Raw genomic sequence first — 19,496 nt, 5'->3', positions numbered from 1 at the left:
TATGGAACTGAGTCCAAATCACAAATTGTCAAGCTTCAAAATACCATGTTATGCTGATTAACATTATGTCTTCTGAACAGATTTCTCAATTTAACCCATTTTCAAAACTAAATACCCTAACACTAAAATGTCACAGTAAAGTACTAGTAGAAGTCTTAAAATAAAATCAGTTCCTGGCAATCAAACTAATATTGTCAATGTTTTTCTAGACTAAGATACCTGAACAACTATTTGGTAAATTTAAATAAGAAATAATGTACAAAAATTGGAAGTCTAGTATGAGAGTACGTCAAAATGTTCATGAAAATCAGAATTAAAAATGTTTGTTTTGGTGCAAAAAAACTGAAATCCATGCATAGTTTTTTCATAATACTCATTAAAATGAACTTTCTAAAAAGACTCCTCATACACATGGATCTCAAAATAATTTTGCATCAAAGTAAACATTTTTCAATTTCATTTTCTACAGTTTCTTTGAGGCACTCTCATATATGGTTTCAAGAACTGTTATTCTTCCTCACATAAAATAAGGGAAAAAAAGCTCAAATTCTATATTGTTAGAAAAAGTTTTAATTTTAGTATTTCTTTAATTTGAGCAAGCAATGGATATTGGCAAAAGCTATAAAAATTATTTTCAATAAAATATAAATTCATGAACATATCCTTTAATATGATTTCCTTAAGCTTGTCAGGAAGCAATCTCTTGGGGTGGAGGTATAATGCAGATTACTAAAGAAATACAAATTCTAAAGCAAGAAAAAGACCTTCCTAATCTGTTTTTAATAAACACCCTAATAAAAATTTTAGGTTTTATTTATACGACTTGTGCAGAAAAGAGTTAGCATTCCAAGGCTGAAACTGCTATCCCTAGAAAGATCAGTGTGCATGGTTGTCCCTGACTGGTATTTGGGAACCCAAATAACTTCCATATGGCTTTCACTATTCCCTGAATGATAAGGGTTGCTCACTACACCTGAATGGTTTGGCACAACAAAAACAATTTATGCTGAACCCAACTAGCTTTCCTTCTGAAACCTAGAATTTTGGAACATGCAAGAGTAGAGGGATGCTTACAGCTGACTGACCCCAGGAAAAACCCTGGAATCTTGCACTTGAGTGAGTTTCTCTGGCGAGACAATATTTCACATGTGTAGTAATAAGTCATTGAGAAAAGGATTAAACATGTCTTGTGTGACTCCATGGGGAGAGGACTCCTGGAAGCTTGAGCCCAATTTCCTCCAGATTACATCTCACATGTCTTTTCCCTTTACTGATTATGCCTTTATGTACTTTTCTTGTAACAAATCACAGCACTGAGTGCGACTATATGCTGAGTCCTATGAACCTTCCTAGTGATAATCGAAACTGGAGTACTGTGTTGCAACACTTTAATGTATACAAGTACCTTCAATAGAGTTCCAAGTGTTTGAATCACACTTATATAACCACTAGCAACTTGTAGGTGAGCGTTTTAAGGTGACAAATGCTTAAAGCCCTACATTACTCACAATACAATCTGCTTTTCTGAATGACTGAACAAAGGATATTCAGACGATAACATTCATTTTCCCTAAGTTCAAATTTTCAATTTCAAATGTAAATATGCTAAGTTTGAGATTTTATAATCTGTTTGTTAGGTATGTTACTGTAAGATAGATGAAAGTAAACTCATCCTAATCTTCAAAATCAAAGATACAAATCCAAATGCAGTTTCAAACAAAACCATTTATTGTCCACTATAAGTTAGATAATGTTTAAAATTTAAGCTTTCTTACCATGTGGAGTGATTGTCTGTACAGGCTTAGTAGGGGACCTCACATTCCATATAGTCAAGGTGCCATCTGAATGACTGCAAATAAACTGTTTTCCTTCATGATGCCAAGCAACAGAGTGTATAGCCTATAAAATAAGGGTGAAGAATTTTTCAAATTTGTTTAAATGTCAAACTATTCATAAATTGTTTTATAATTAACTTTCAACTTAAACTTTTTTATATTTCCAAAGCTGAAGCACATTTATATTAAGGTGCATAATTTAGCCCTCCTGCAACACAAATGAGATTGTCTCATGGAGACTTTAATTTTTTAATTTATTTTACACTTTACTTAGAAAAGAAAGTTATGTGTGTGTCACAGCACTACAGATAAGATCAGGACAACAAAATGTATTCTTATAGTTTATTAAAATAAACCACACCTAAACATAAGTTACCATGTTATTAAAACCAGTATCCCATTGGAAAAACTAGCTGCATTAACAAATTAAAATAAATTTTTAAAATTAACTAAAATCTCAAGAAGCAAAATGTAGATTTGGAATGAAGTTCAATAAAAGTACCTCAGGTAAAGTTTGAAAACATGTTCCCTAATTCTCACAGTGATTACTGAAACACTCTCTTAAAATTATTTATTTTTTATTTATTTGAAAGTAAGAGTTACAGAGAGGGGGAGGGAGAGGGAGAGGGAGAGCGAGAGCCAGAGCCAGAGCCAGAGATATTGAAATCTTCCATCTGCAGGTTCTTCGCCAAATGGCTGCAATGGCAGAGGCCAGGCCAGGCTGAAGCCAGGAGCTTCTTCCAGGTCTCCCATGTGGGTGGCAGAGGCCCAAACACTCGGCCCACCTTTTGCTGTGTTCCTAGGCACATTAGCAGGGGGCTAGACTGGAAGTGGAGTTAAGACAGGGAATGGGGTATTTTCCCACAGGGACCTCTACCTCAGGTTGTGGTTCTGCTCTACTTCTTCTCAAAGTCCTGGTACCAGGCACCATAACTCTCACACACTTTATGCCTCGGGTAACAGTGGGCATGAGTGACAACTCCACTCTCTTACTACCCTTCCACAGCCTTACGTCTCAGGGTCCAGTGGGTGTGGGTAATGGCTCCTACCCTCTTCCCTTCTTCTCCTTTTTTTTTAATAAGGATTATTTTTTTTTGACAGGCAGAGTTAGACAGTGAGAGAGAGAGAGACAGAGAGAAAGGTCTTCCTTCCGTTGGTTCACCCCACAAATGGCCGCTACGGATGGCACACTGCGCCAATCCGAAGCCAAGAGCCAGGTGCTTCCTCTTGGTCTCCCATGCGGGTGCAGGGCCCAAGGATTTGGGCCATCCTCCACTGCACTCCCGGGCCACAGCAGAGAGCTGGACTGGAAAAGGAGCAACCAGGACAGAATCCAGCGCCCCGACCGGGACTAGAACCCGGGGTACCAGAGCCGGAAGTGGAAGATTAGCCTAGTAATCCGGGGCACCGGCCCCCCTCTGCTCCCTTACTCTCTTGGTTGGACCGCTGTAATCTTAGGGACGCCTGCTGTCTGCCAGACCAACCCATTAGGTCACTATGGGAGCTTCCTTATCCCTCTTGGAATCCGACTCTCTCGGTTGTCTCCTAAATAATATCCTAAATAATCTTGTTCCTCTCAAATTGGTCCCAGATCTCAAACGCCATCACCTCATCTTTCTTAGTAATCAGGTGCAGCCCATGTATGACCTCAATAACCAATCCAAAAGGCAGCTTAACAGCACATTTGATCCCGATATTATTCATGATCTCTACCACTTTTGTGAGTGTTTTGGGAAAGTGGAAGGAGATTCTCCACGTTTAAGCTTTCTCCTATCTCCAGCCTAAACCTTCTCTCTGTATCTCATGTTCCCTGGCTCAGGTCCTCTTGGCCGCTATGGTTCCTACTACAGATCCAGCACCAGAGCCAAAGCCCCTTTGTTCCATGTTCAATTCTGCAGGTAAGACTCCACCTTACTGCCCCACCACAGGCACCAACTCAGCCCCTTCCTGCTCAGGCCCCAGCATAGTCACCTGCATCTCAACTGCGGGGGGGGGGGGGGGGGGAGGCTCCAATTGAAAAGGAAACAAAGTTGCTAAGCCTTCCCTCGACAAGGCCGCTAAGCCTTTGCTCGAGTAAGCCCACCCTCCACTCCGGCAACATCTGCTCCGGCTATCACTGTCTCGTGGATACCTCCCTCTCCCGCCCAAGAATTCCAGGAGGCAGCATCTGTTTCCACTCACCCGGTCTCCTGGTCACCCTTATCTTAGAACTGGCCCTTGTCCATTTCTACTCCCCTGGCTTATCTCAAACCCAGTCCTAGTGTCAACTTTCGCCCTCCTCCATTACACTGAGTAAGCATACTATTCCCACCCTGACACCACCCCCTCAAGCCCTCGACTCCCTGTTCCTCTAGTCCATGAGCCACTACTCTTGTGAGGCAGCTAGGGAGCCAGCCTCCATGTTGTCCCTTTGAGAGGTGGTGGGAGAGGAGAACATAGTTAGGGTCCACGTTCCTTTCTCATTTGCTGATCTCTCACCAATTGAACAAAAAATGGGTTCCTTCACCTCTAAGAAAATGTCATACATTAAGGAGTTTCAATATTTTTTTTAATTTTTATTATTTTTTTTATTTCTATTTTTTATTTTATTTTTGACAGGCAGAGTGGACAGTAGAGGGAGACAAAGAGAAAGGTCTTCCTTTTGCCGTTGGTTCTCCCTCCAATGGCCGCCGCGGTAGGCGCGCTGCGGCCAGCGCACCGCGCTGTTCCGATGGCAGGAGCCAGGTGCTTCTCCTGATCTCCCATGTGGTGCAGGGCCCAAGAACTTGGGCCATCCTCCACTGCACTCCCTGGCCACAGCAGAGAGCTGGCCTGGAAGAGGGGCAACTGGGACAGAATCCGGCGCCCCGACCGGGACTAGAACCTGGTGTGCCGGCGCCGCAAGGCGGAGGATTAGCCTGTTAAGCCACGGCGCCGGCCGAGGAGTTTCAATATTTAACCCAGTCCTATGATCTGACTTTTCACGATGTCTTTAGGATCCTCTCCAACACCCTCCTTCCAGAAGAATGAAGGTGAGTTTGGGAACAGGCTCATCTCCATGCTGATGAGCCTCATCACACCAACCCTGCCCATCCCATAGGAGCAAATGCAATCCCAGAACAGGACCCCAACTGGAATTACAACTCTCCCAGTGGCTTAACAGCCAAATATCATTTCATTCCCTGTTTATTGGCTGGCCTCAAAAAATTCCACCAGAAAGGCAGTAAATTATGATTAACTGAGGAAAGTTATTCAAAATAAAAAGAAAAACCCTTCTGCCTTTCAACAGACCCTTCTCCAGTACAGCAACCTAGACCCAGAATCTCCTGATGCTCGGGGCCTCAGCATGAGCCATTTCTTTGCTCAGGGTTTCCCTGATATCAGGGCGAAGTTAAAGCAGCTGGAGAAGGGCCCATTAACCCCACAGGCAGAAATTCTAGAGGTGGCCTTTAAAGTATACAATGGGAGGGATGAGGGAGCCCAAAAGACAAAATTCCAAGTGCTGGCCAAGGCTTTTCAACAACCCACTGCCTCCAGTGACCTAGCAAACCACTGGAGTCCCATTAGCCACAGGAGTCCTCCAGGTCCATGTTTTGGTGTGGCCAAATGGGCCACTGGGCCAAACTATGCCCCAATCCTCAAGACCTGTCGTGTCCTTGTCCTAGATGTCACCAAAAGGTCCGTCGGGCAGTGGACTGTCCTCTTGTCCGTTGAGTCAGTAGGCCATCTACCCCACACATGCCCCAGTTTGACCTTCAAGAGCTGGCTACTGAGGACTCAGGGAGCCCAGACTCCTGCTACTCAGCTACAGCCATCACTTCATGGGAGCCCAGGGCAACTGTGACGGTAGCAGGTAGGTCAATTTCTTTTCTTATCGACACAAGAGCAACCTTCTCAGTCCTTACTTAGTATCGGGGGCCCATCTCTGCTGCCTCAACCTCCATAGCTGCGGTAGAGGGAAACTTTACAGACCCCTACAGACTTCCGACATGCTCTGCATAATTAATATGATGCCCTTGTCCAACTCTTTTCTCGTTATACTTCAATGTCCTATTCCCTTCCTGGGAAGAGACACTCTCACAGTTTGGTGCTCAGGTGGTTTTCACCCTCCAGCCACTGTCCCTGTCCCCTAACTCGCCTTTGCCTCCCTTCCTGTTACTGCTCTCTCCCCAAGATGATTCTGGTCCAGCCGCCCTAACTATCTCAGGCCCTCTATCCACTGTCAACCCAGAGGGTATGGGATACTAGTCACCCTAAGGTAGTAGCCCACCATTTTCCCATCCAGATCAAATTACAAGACTCCTCCACATTTCCTTCCCACCCCCAATATCTCTTACCTCTTTCTACCTTTGAGTCTAAAGCCTGTAATTTCTAAACTCCTCCACCAGGGCTTGCCACGCAAGACTGACTCCCCCTATAACACTCAATATTGGTGGTTAAAAAGCCTAATTGGTCCTTCCATCTGGCACAATACCTCTATCTTATTAATGCAGTAGTAGTAATACCCATACACCTGGTGACCACCAATCTATACACCCTCTTCTTTATTACTGTTTGTCAAATAAGCTCTTCTTCTGTCACCAGAAGATACCAAATATCTTCATCAGCTCACCTCTTTTTGGTCTATATGTCAAAAAACAAACCCTAACTCTAATGTCCATCATCCACCCTTCCCCTCCCATCAAACCAGAGGACACCTGTCAGCCTCTGTCAGATAGACTTCACTCATATCCCCAGAGTACGGTGCTTTCAGTATCTTTTGGTACTGGTAGATACCTTGCTGCTAACAAATGGGCACTGAAAGTTTCCAACATTCTACCTCAGGAGATTATTGCCCAATTTGGGGTCCCAGCCTCTCTCCAATCAGACAATGGTGCTGAATTTACATCACAAGTAACTCAACTACTGAGTAAGGAGCTCAACATCCCCTGGCATTTCCATATTCCTTATCACCCCCAGTCCTCAGGAAAGGTGGAAAGGACAAATCTTACACTGAAAAACATTCTAACCAAATTCTCCCTGAGCTTCATCTAGACTGGACTAAATATTTCCAATGGCCTTGCTCCATATGAGGGCTCTTTCAAAAAAACCTCTCAATATTTCACCTTTTGAACTGACGTATGGATGTCCCGTGGTTCTTCCAACTATACACTCTCAATCTCCACTCTTGCTTCCCCATCTACCCTCACCTCTCCTCAGATATTTCCAGAGTTATGGAAATACACAGACACCTACTGCCCAGCTCTAGGTCCAACCACCTCAGTTTCCCTCTTAGAACAGTGGAAGCCGAGGTTTTCCTGTCCTCTTCAAACCCCACTTTGCCCCCTACTCCCACTAAACTACAGGCTAAATGGACCAGACCTTACCATGTTATTCTTACTACTCCTACAGCAACAAAGTTACAGGGAATACCCCATTGGGTCCACTTCACCCACCTTAAGTGTTTCCCCCTACTTTACCCACCTTAAGCATTCTCCCCCTCATTATACAGTTACTCCCACAGGGCCACTCACAGCCAAGTTTACCTGGACTCAAGTTCCACTACCAATGGTGCCAGAAAACTCAGAACCCATCTCCGAGAACTGGTGACCACCCTACCACCGCTATTTCTAACACCAGTTAAGTGCTGAGCCTCTCTTATATCACTACCGCCTCTTTCTACAACTTCTGTGGGAGGAATATCAAACACACTCCTTGCCCTTCCACCCCTCCTGGCCCCTTTCAGACGTTGAAGATTTACACCTCCAGGGAACCATCTCAGACTTCACTCCCTTTGAAATCTATACTTTTCTATATCTTCTCTTACTGTCTCACTCCTTCTTCCATACACCATGATGAATTTCCTTATAATCTCATCTCTTCTGCTCTTTTATGTCTGTCCTGCATCTGCACTAGCCACAGGAACAAGTTACACATGGCAATTTCAGATTTATACCACTTCCACTCCTGCTAAATTACTTAGTGCTACCTTCCGCCCCATCACCAGCTGTGCAGGACTGTACTTCAATTTTGCTCAGGCCTGCTCACATAATTGTTTGACTGGACTACATATATTTCTTCTCAATTTGAAACACATCCATATTATCTCTTCCTCATTAAAGACAACAGAGGATCATGTAACAATGCTTACTAAAAAGGTTGCTCATTGTCCTGTAAGCACTACTATACTGATCGTAGATATGGCCTCCCAGGAAAATAATTTTCTAATGTCTTGTCCCAAGATAAAAATACTCTAGCTTGGATGCCACAGGCAGACAAAGACCACCAAGTCCAACCCCTTTTAGCCTTCACTATACCTGACCCCTATGTTCAGGTCTTCCAAAATGGAGTCAAGGGATCCTTCACTTTATACATGGATTCTAACATGCAAGATCCCCATGGAATCATAAAAATTATCAGGGCCTATACTCAGGGATTAAACTAAAAGGATTATTTAAATTTATAAAATGTAAAACCAAGAAAGTCAATTTTAAAAATCTGTTTTCTTTTTACAAAGAAAAGAGATCAGCAGGCCAAAACCTCCAGAAAAATGAATCTCTTTATTCAAAATATGTTTGTATTCTTTTTCTATTTTCAAAATTTTGGCTAGTGAACAAAATAAGTAAATAATAAGGATGCCCTTTTGTTCATGCTGACAAAGAAAATATGCAAACATTTTCAAAGTATTTAACATACTGCTGTAATAACTCAATGTAGTCTGCTATTTGAGTAATTAAATACATCAATATGAAGATATAACACATATTATCTTAAAAGCACACAACAACCTAAATCATTTATATATTTCTAAGGCATAGCTCTGTTCATTAATAACAGGAAACTAGGAACACTCCTAGTACCCAAATTATGGATGCCAGATTCCATTTCATACTGAAATAATTTATAGTCCCATGGAAATCTACCTCATTATAATTTTGGTTCAGAAATATATGGGGTTCTCAGGTGTATTTTGTTATACCAGAAAGTAATGAAGCTACACAGGACAATTATGGTTATCATCAAGGACATGGGTAAGAAGTAAAGGAGGTTCATCAATTAAAGGCAATTAGAAAATGAATAAGGGTACTAACTTTAATGGATTGAAGCACATCAAGTCTGTCCAAATTATTAAGCACATAGTGAAAATAAAAATAAAAATTGGTCACCACAGAATCTACTGGAGAAGAATATCTTTATAGTGAATACTAACTAGAGAAAGAATGATGCATTTATCCTGCCTTTGCTCTCTGAAATGTATGACTGTAAACCAAACAGCAGGTAAGGTATGACTGTAAACCAAGCAGCAATGACAGAATCACAATACCCCTACTGCAACTATTTTGTACTAATACATCTACTGAGCACCACTGGACTACCAACATCAAAAAGAGACACAGCAGTTCCACCTGTGTCCACCTGTGAAACTGCACCAATATCACCTATGAATCAGCCCTGCTAAATATGAAAAATGTACTGAATTTTATCAAGCCTCAGTAAACCATTAAATTTATAAGAAATATCTTTAAATAGATGTTATAGACAATTGGAGGCCCTGCATCGTGGCATGGCAAGTGAGGTCCCAGGCTGCAACTCTGGCATCCTATGTTAGAGCTAGTTTGTGTCCCATCTGCTCCACTTTTTTTTTTTTTTTTTGAGAAGCAGAGTAGACAGTGAGAGAGAAAGACAGAGAGAAATGTCTTCCTTTGCCATTGGTTCACCCTCCAATGGCCGCCGTGGCCGGCGCGCTGCAGCCGGTGCACCGCGCTGATCCGAAGGCAGGAGCCAGGTGCTTCTCCTGGTCTCCCATGGGGTGCAGGGCCCAAGGAGTTGGGCCATCTTCCACTGCACTCCCTGGCCACAGCAGAGAGCTCGCCTGGAAGAGGGGAAACCGGGACAGAATCTGGTGCCCCGACCGGGACTAGAACCTGGTGTGCCGGTGCTGCAAGGCGGAGGATTAGCCTGTTGAGCCACGGCGCTGGCCCCATCTGCTCCACTTCTGATCCAGCTCTCTACTAATGGTCCAGAAACAGCAGCAGCAGATGGCTCCAGTGTTTGAGCCCTGCCACCAAGGTGGGGCCTGGATGAAGCTCCTGGCTTCTGGCTTGGCCCAGCCTTGGCAATTGTGGCCATCTCAGGAGTGAATCAGCAGAAAGAAGATCTATCTCTCTCTTTCTCTCTCTGTAACTCTTTCAAATAAATAATAGGACAATGGATATGGAGCCAGAAAAATTTACCATCTAGAAGCCTTTCTCTGCAACACATAAATGACAAGAAAAGGAAGAATAAGGTAAGGAAGGGAAGTCAGGAATGAGAAGGGAGGCATACAATTTAAAATATTTCATAAAGCAATCACAATCAATCTTTAGTTTGGATCTTAAAGCAAACACACTATAAAGTCTACAGTATACTACCAACTAACAAAGAAAAAAAAAATAGAATGTATTTGCTTGTAAATGCACAGAATCTCTCCAGAACAACTTCTAAGCAACTGGTAACATGGTACCTATAAGGGATCTAGATGTCCACATGTAAGGAGTAGGAAGGAGATTTATATATCTTTTTAACTATGCGAATATGTTTCTTCTCCATTTTACTATTATAAAAGTAAGTCACTGTGTGTACGTTACTGCAATTTGAAAGGTTACCTAAACTAAAATCACCAATTATGTTTTATAGAAATTGCTGACTCAGCGAAATTAAAAAAAGCTTTAATTAGAAAAAATATTATTACCTCATCATATGTGTATCTGTAGTCAGCTTTCTTAGATTTGAGGTCCCATAAGACTACTGTTCCAGATTCAAAGCCAATTAAAAGCTGTAATAGAAGAAAAAACACATTATCTAAGAATTATATCAATTATATAAAAATATTTATTTGTTGAAAATAAAGAAATTTTATCGTTTACAAGCTTTAAGTATAAAATTATTAAACACCCGTAATTGTTAATTATGAATCACAAAGATGACAAATAAAAACATTACACTGCATATTTACATGTCTTTGATGATCAAAACTTTTTTTCAAAAAAAAGTACCATTTTTAAAGTGTAAATATAGATCTTCACTGATACAAAATATTTAGTAAATTACAAAAAATTAATACTTAAGAGTTTATAATCTCTCCACATTCTTCATGTTATGAAAAGCAATCTTATCCACTACATCTATACATTGATTAGTTCCAAATCAAATCAGCCTAGATTGCTCTCACATGCGCCAGCACATAATCTCAACGGCCATCTCTGCTAATCTATATTAGAACCTCAAAGTAAGTATGTTCTTAAAGTAAATTAATTATATTCTCTATCCTTCTTCTCTGGCATTCCCTACTGCAGTAACTCAACATTCCTATCACAACAATCAGGTGCTCAAGCCAGAAACCTAGGGATCACCCTTAACTCTTGTTTTTTCCCCCAACAGGTAAAATCACCAAGTAAATTTAAAATTAACTTCTGTTATCTCTTTAATTTACTTCCTTCCACCCCAGTGCCACTCTTCTGGTTCAAGATACAAAGTTCTTTCTAGTCTCCCTGACTCCTATGTTAATCCATTCCATACTGTAGGCTAGAGCAATATCTCTAAATGCAAACCTGGTGGTATAATGTATATTTCTGTTTAAAAGATTTTAATGTGTAATTATTATTTTAAGGATAAAATCCAAAAGCAAATATGATCTGTAATATCTGTGTAATCTTACTTCTGCTTTATTTCTCCATAAAAGTGATGAATAGGTGGATTATGCTCATGTAATCTAGAGACAAGACAATGTTTGGGTATATTCAGTAATTTTAATACAACAGCAACTTGGTGGATTTCACACGACAGAGAAAGTTGGATGGTTAGTTGCTGAAGCTAACAAAATAGTTTTTCAGAGGTAGCAGTCAATTTTCCTAACCCTAATTCTTCTTTCTTAAGCAATCTGAGACATATTCCTTCTAGGAAAAACTGGCATATTTTTCCTTTTCCTTTCTCTAGTCCTTTCAAATACTTTTCTTTCTTTTTAAAGATTTATTGATTTTATTTGAAAGATGGAGTTACAGAGAGAGGGAGACACACCCACACAGAAAGAGGGGGAGAGAGAGAGAGTGAGCACTTCCATCCACTTGTTCAGTCTCCAAATGGCCACAATGACCAGGGCCAGGTCAGGATGAAGCCAGGAGCCTGGAGCTTCATCCAGGTCTCCCATAGGGGTGGCAGAGACTCCAGTACTTGAGCCATCTTACACTGTTTTCCCAGGCACATTAGCAGAAAGCTGGATCTGCAGTAGAGCAGCCAGGACTTGAATGGATGCCCATATGGGACAGTGTTGTCACAAACATTAACTTAACCTGCTATACCACAACACTGGACCATTCTTTAAAAATATTTTATATTTATTGTATGGCATTTTTCTGTGGGGAAATAAGATATAAGGAAAAAGAAGGAACAGAATAAAATTTAAGACTCAATGTAAACGAGAAACAGCACTCAATTGCTTAGTACATAGGTAACCTGAATTCTAGTCCTAAAACTGCCACTTAAGAGTCATATAACTTTTAGAAAATAATCTTACCAATGTATTTGTTAATAAATCAAGATAGAGTAAACTTAATTCTCTCCAATGGCTATATCATCCTAAGAAAGTTAAAAATATGTGCAAACAAGTTAGACTTTAATGTCTATAATCTCTTTGGCCTTCCAATTCCTACAGAATTATAATGAAATATTAGGAAAGAGAAAGCTAAATATATAGCTTTTTAAAATATATAGTGTTTAATTAAACTGGAAAAATTCCTTTAATGTTTATCCTAAAATATTTTATAACTCAGAGATGTTAATTAGACTATGTACTATCAATAGACTTTTTTCACAAAAAAGGTGTAGTGGGTACACTGAATAGAAGCAGAGACCTCTACATCAACAGCTGATCTCTATCTAGTGAGGACATGTAGCATAAACGTTGAAATCAAAGAAATCAGTGTTCAAATATCAGCTACACAAGCATATAGCTCTGTACTTCTGGAATACAACGTCACTGTTTCGTTATCTTTACAATGGGGATATTTGCAGGTTACAGCTTCTTGGGAGGATCAAGTGAAATAGTGGTCAGCATAGCACCTGACAGAAAGTATTCAGTAAATGCTACTTTTTTACTATTGTGACTGACAGCACATTAATGCCTACCCTTCCTTAGCAAGACCTTCAACTAATGAGGTGGATCAACCCAAGGGGTTGATCACTGTATATCACTGTATATCTTCTTTTAGTCAAAGAGATCTTTCGAAATACAGAAAAGTCATTGATGTGACTTAAAGTAGGACTTTTTTCCACAAGAAATCAAAGATTAGATAATATAACCTGTTCTACCAACTAATATTTAAAAAAATGTTTGAATGACAGTAACCCTTGGAAGGAAGAATAATAATATGCCAGGTTTAAAAAAAAAGATGACAGACACTGATATATATTCATTACATAAAGAATGATATATTCATTCCTGATATATTTATTCCATAAAGAAGGATATACTGAGTACCCTGTGACTATTTCCATGATATGTTGGATGCACTGGAAGCTGCAAACCTGCATAAATATTACCTCTGCACTCAACAATTTCCCACACTTGGGACAGCCAACATAATACACACATTTCTAATAAAAGGCAATAGATGATTAACACCATAAAACTACCATAACTAAAGAACCAGTGAATGTGAAAGTATGAGAAAGATTTTTCTGTCCAAGATGATCAGGAAAAATATCATAAAGGATATGTACTTAATCTAGACCTTAGAATGTGGGTAGGAGTTCAGCAGAACCATTATGAGACACAATAGAATGGAGACATGGCAAAACAAGGACTGAAGTGACATAATATTGATCAAGGTGGAAGAGAAATTTTCAATTCTCTTATCATGTCTCCCACCCAAAAGCTAGGCTTTCACCCAAGTATTCTGCATAAAACAAAGTAAATTGGACCTACGCTACTATATAGTTGCTTTATATAAAGTTCCCTTTAAAAAGTATCCAACTCTATAATTATGAGCTAATTTCAGATAGTCCAGTTATCCTTTTGTCTTCCCTGTGTCAAACTAAGACAAATGTTAAATAATTCATGGGATTGATCTCTGAGTAAACGAAAAACTTGGGTAAACTCCTTCAATAAATCCAGAAGTTATATTTCATTAATTCCTCCCACCCTTCCTGTTTTTAATCTGATGGAAGAGAGAAAAGACAGAAAGTCTTCCCATGTGCTGGTTCAGTCCCCAAACATCACAAAGGCCAGTGCTTGGCCAAGGCCAAAGCTGGGATCTGGGAACTCTATCCACATCTCCACATGGGTGGCAAGAGCTCACTTGAGCCATCACTGCTGCTTCTCAGGGTCTGCAGAAGTGGACAGCTAGAATCAGGATCTGGGAATGAAACTCAGGTATTCCAGTGTGAGAGGAGAGTATCTTAACTGCTAGACTGAATATCTTCTCTCCATTTAACTGGATGATTGAATGATTTGGCACACACACACACACACATACAGATGTCATTCATCCACTGGTGCACTTGCCAAGTGCCCACAACATCTGGGGCTGGGGCTGGCTGAAACCCAACAGCCTGGAACTCAATCCTCATCTCCTAAGTGGGTGGTAAGGATTCAAGAACTTGCGTCATCATCTGCTGCTAATGAGCACTTCCCAGGGTCTTGGAATGATAAGTAGAACCAGGATTCAAACTCAGGCACTCTGACATGAAATGCAGGTATCCAAACAGGTATCCAAAGTGGCTTCCTAACCACTGTGCCAAACCATCACCCTATTCACTGATATAAATACACTTTCTCGTACTTATTAGGAAGAAAAATATAATTATTAAATAGAATGACCTGAAATATTAGTCTGAAATAGGAAAGGAAGATTCAAATTAAAGGAATTTTCAGGAGTCAGAATTGTAGCAGAGTGGATTAAGCCACCACCATGCCATATTGGAGTGCTGGTTCCAGTCCCAGCTGTTCCACCTTCCATCCAGTTTCCTGCTAATGTGCCTGGGAAAGCAGCAGCAGATGGCGGAGGTACTTGGGTCCACTATGGAGACATGGATGGAGTTCCCGGCTCCTGGCTTCAGCCTGGCCCAGTCCATTTGGGGAATTGAGCCAGTAGACGAAGATCTGTCTTCCCTCTACCCCAACCCTGCCTCTCTTTCACTCTGATTTTCAAACAAATAAATCTGGAGGGCAGAAGTGGGAGAAAACTAAAAGGAACTTTCATTCTTTGTAAATTAACAACCATTATACACTGACCGCATGAAACTGTGTTAAAAAATTAAACAACATTTCAAATTACCTCTACTTTATTAATAGAAGCTATTTATGAAGTAAATTCGTGGAAACAACTCTAACATAGGGCAACATGAGATAATTTTTATTGAATTTTACATATGCTTTAGGTACTTTTTGTCATTTAAAATTATGATTCTTGCAGCCTGTGCTGTGGAGAGAAGGGTTAAGCTGCCACCTATGATGATGGCATCCTATATGAGGCCGAGTTCAAGTCTTAGTTGCTACCCTTTTGATCCAGCTCTCTGCTGATAAGCCTGAGAAAGCAGTGGAAGATGGCCCAAGGGCTTGAGCCTCTGCCACCCACCTGGGAGACCCAGATGGAGTTCCAGACTCCTGGCTTTGGCCTGGTCCAATTCCGACCATTGTGGTCATCTGGGGAGAAAACAATGGTTGGAAGATCTTTCTCTCTGTCTCTCCCACTAACTCTGCCTTTCAAATAAGTAAAATTTTTGAAAAAAATTAAGGTTTCCATTCTCCCACCTGTTCTTCATAATGAATAATACGGCATTAAGCATATATAACACACAACCTTTATTTAAAAGTTTATATATTTAAAAATCAAAATATCACAAATTAAAATAATATACTTTTTTTGGAAAAAAATTCTACCTTTCCTTCATCCATTGGATTATCACTTATATGGACAACAGGTCCTGGGTGAGATTTAGAGGACCTAGAAACAGAAAAGATTATTAAATAAATTAATGTCAAATAAAGATATATTTACATAAAAGGAAAAAGTATCTCAGTAAGTGGTCAATAACAGAAGAGTATTAACATGGGCAAAAGTAGGAAACTGGAAGATGGTTACATGACGGTCATGTGGATACAGGTGAACATACAATTAAGTACACTTTATGTAAAGAAAAGAACTTTCAATTTAGTCATTTCAGCACAGAAAATTTGTTCTCAACATAGTATTTTGAAAGTTATTTTTTTTAAAAAAATAGTGCAACATCTTAAACATCATTACCTTATTTTGCTCAATTCTAGAGTCAAATTACTACAATTCTTTGAGTTTTGTTGTTCATATCAGACATAGGGAAAATTCCATATTTAAAAAAATACTTTTCTCCCTTGTCTCTAATGTTGTGGAACAGTGTTTTTTTCTTCTTACTATTTGTTGAATTCTTTACTTAGTGAAGAGTTAATCATATGATTATAAAATAAACTGAAAGTATGTCACTGTAAAAAAAAATCCGTTCTCAACATGAATAAATGATACAAATTTGAGGTGATGGATATGCTAAGTACCCTTATTTGATCATGACACATTGTACCTCACAAATGAGCAAAATTATCTTTGCCAAATAAACACAGTAATTTAAAAATCAGAAAAATAATGCCACCTACTCCTTCTCAGAGAAAAAGAACTGATACAGATAAGACTATGCCTAAACCGATGCCCATATAGTAGGAAAAATATATCCTAATTCAAAAACTCTGAAGCCTGGGCAATCACTCCACTTTATGAAAGTCATCTGCGAAACAGACAACTGTACCAGACCTACCCACTAGATGTCATGATCCATTCAAAGAACAGATTGGAAACCCACACTACCAAGGGACTGATATATGATAATGACATCCTTGCCACAGGAAGGAAAATCAGGCTTACCCACAGTTACAGTTACATTGAAACATTACAAAAGAGATATGTCACAAAATTATCTCATGTTAAAAAGACATAAATCCTGTGTAATGGAAGACTATACTATTTGGCCAAAAACAAAAAGAAACACTGAAAAAGGTTTTTGCCAATATCCTTAAACTTTGATTTTCATTTCTGAATGAAACTTTTCTGAGAGAAACTTTGTACAAAGAAACAACATATAAAACATTTTAAGACAGTGAAAAGTTAGCACTAAAGATCCCTCAACCATACCTCAACACAGTTTTTGTTGTTAATACTGGTGAATTAAAATAATGGTCAGTGCAACAAAATTAAAGATTAACCTTAAAAATTAATTCTGCAATATGTTAACTTTGATAAACATTTCCATTATATTGGTTGATTATTAAAACACATCAAAATAGTTTAAATTAATATTTCCTAAATATTGGTGGCAACCCATTCATGGATCATGACCAGCATTGCAAAGACAAATCACAAAAGAACAAAAGCAGATTGGTGACAACTGAGCACCAAAGGGGAAACCTGTTAAGTGAAATGGACACTATAAGAAACAATGACCTGATCAGCTCTTGTCCTGACTCTAGATGTACAATGTAATACTTTATCCTTTTTAGTATTTGTTGTTGTTGTAGTTGTTGTTCTAGTACTAGTGGTTGAACTCTGTAATTAACACACAGTTATTCTTAGGTGTTTAAATTTTAACTGAAAAGTGATCCCTGTTAAATTTAAGAGTGGAAAAAGAGAGGGAGGAGATGTACAATTGGGGACATGCTCAATCAGACTTGCCCCAAATGGTGGAGTTAGAAACGTGCCAGGGGATTCCAATACAATCCCATCAAGGTGGCATGTACCAATGCCATCTCACTAGTCCAAGTAATCAATTTCAGTTCACAACTGATGGCTCTGATAGGTCCAAGAGTCAAAGGGATCACACAAACAAGACTAGTGTCTGCTAATACTAACTGATAGAATCAGAAAGGGAGAGAACGATCCAACATGGGAAGTGGGATACACAGCAGACTCATAGGATGGCAGATGTCCTAAACAACACTCCGGCCTCAGAATCAACCCTCAAGGCATTCAGATCTGGCTGAAGAGCCCATGAGAGTATTTTAGGCATGGAAAGCCAAGATACCATGGAAAAGAAAAAAAAGAAGAAGACCTAAATGAAAGATCTCTGTTAGTGAGATTCCAGTGGAAAAAACAGGGCCATCAAAGAAGGAGGTAGCTTTCTCTGAAGGGAGGAGAGAACTTCCACTTTGACTATGACCCTATCGGAATAAGACCAAAGTCAGCGAATCCTAAAGGCTTCCATAGCCCTGGCAACTCATGACTAGAGCCTAGGGAGATTACTGACGCCATGAACAGGAGTGTCAAATTGTTAAGTCAGCAACAGGAGTCACTGTGTACTTACATCCCATGTGGGATCTGTCCTTAATGTGTTGTCTAATGTGCAGTGATGCTATAACTAGTACTGAAACAGTATTTTTACACTTTGTGTCTCTGTGTGGGTACAAACTGATGAGATCTTTACTAATTATATACTGAATCGATCTTCTGTATATAAAGAGAATTGGAAATGAAAAAAAAAAAAAAAAAAAAAACCCCTGGTGTTAAATTGGAAATGGCATAGAAAATTAATTAAAAAAAAAAACATTATGTAGGATCTCTGTCTTTAATGTGCTGTACACTGTTATTTAATGCTATAACTAGTACTCCAACAGTATTTTTTTCACTTTGTGTTGCTATATGGGGGCAAACTATTGAAATCTTTACCTAATATATACTAAACTGAAGAGAATTGAAAATGAATCTTGATGTGAATGGAAGGGGAGAGGGAGCGGGAAAGGGGAGGGTTGCGGGTGGGAGGGAAGTTATGGGAGGGGGGAAGCCATTGTAACCCATAAGCTGTACTTTGGAAATTTGTATTCATTAAATAAAAGTTTAATAAATGAAAAAAAAAAGAAGAAAAGCAAACAAAGAATGCTTTTTACCTATGCTATATTTCAAACACATGTAAATATATGCATAACGTTTATGTATATATTTATGGACATATGTATAAATCATTTAAATTTTACACACTGTCATGCCAATAGGGTAATATTTACAAAGATATTAAATCTGCATTTAATATCAAGAACATCTGACACATTTAATTCCACAGAATTACAGACTGGCTATTATCTGATGGTATTATCATAGTTGATATTGGTATTTTCAGACATGGAGTACTTGCTGGAACTCACAGTTCAATGGCTTTATTCCACATAATGACGTAGCCTGAGAGTGTGAAGGACTCCACATTGACAATGTGTATATTACCTCTTTCAGTGCCCACATAGAGCCACTTACTCTGGAAAGGCAGATGGCAAAATGTAACCCTGCAAGAGAAAATATATCCAAAAAATTAAATTATAAAATGGCTGGTCAATTTTACTGATTGTATTAGATGGTTAATCATGAAACAAGTAACTCAGGAAAAGCAAAAATGATATAGAATCTACTCATCGTGATTATTACTTAACAAACATAAGATCTTTTTACAATAAACAGTATGGCATAATTGAAAGAAGGTGAGTTTTGAAGTTAAACTGCGTTTCCTATCTGGCTGTGTCATCTACTAACTGTGTAACCTTCAGCACATCACAAATTTAATCTGTAATCCAAAACCTATGGCTCTAATACCTACCTCACTCCTGGGTAGTACTATATTTCTAAAGAATCACCAAATGTATTAAATGCATCTAGCTTCTAT

At 39.3% G+C, this 19,496-nt stretch overlaps 1 protein-coding gene across 5 annotated transcripts in view; it reads right to left on the bottom strand.

The window, feature by feature from the left end:
- Nucleotides 1-19,496, bottom strand: part of STXBP5 (syntaxin binding protein 5) — a 228,252-nt gene that overhangs the window by 125,429 nt on the left and 83,327 nt on the right. For all 5 annotated transcript variants that reach the window (XM_062186890.1, XM_062186892.1, XM_062186893.1 and 2 more), the window contains exons 5-8: nt 18,988-19,122; nt 15,712-15,775; nt 10,525-10,608; nt 1,776-1,899 (exon numbers count right to left, since the gene is read on the bottom strand). In XM_062186890.1, coding sequence (XP_062042874.1) covers nt 1,776-1,899; nt 10,525-10,608; nt 15,712-15,775; nt 18,988-19,122 — 407 coding nt within the window. The remainder of the gene's footprint in view (nt 1-1,775; nt 1,900-10,524; nt 10,609-15,711; nt 15,776-18,987; nt 19,123-19,496) is intronic.

Source organism: Lepus europaeus, chromosome 3 (genome assembly GCF_033115175.1).
Source record: "Lepus europaeus isolate LE1 chromosome 3, mLepTim1.pri, whole genome shotgun sequence".
In the NCBI taxonomy this organism is placed as follows: Eukaryota; Metazoa; Chordata; class Mammalia; order Lagomorpha; family Leporidae; genus Lepus; species Lepus europaeus.
This window is presented reverse-complemented; position numbering and strand designations above follow the sequence as displayed.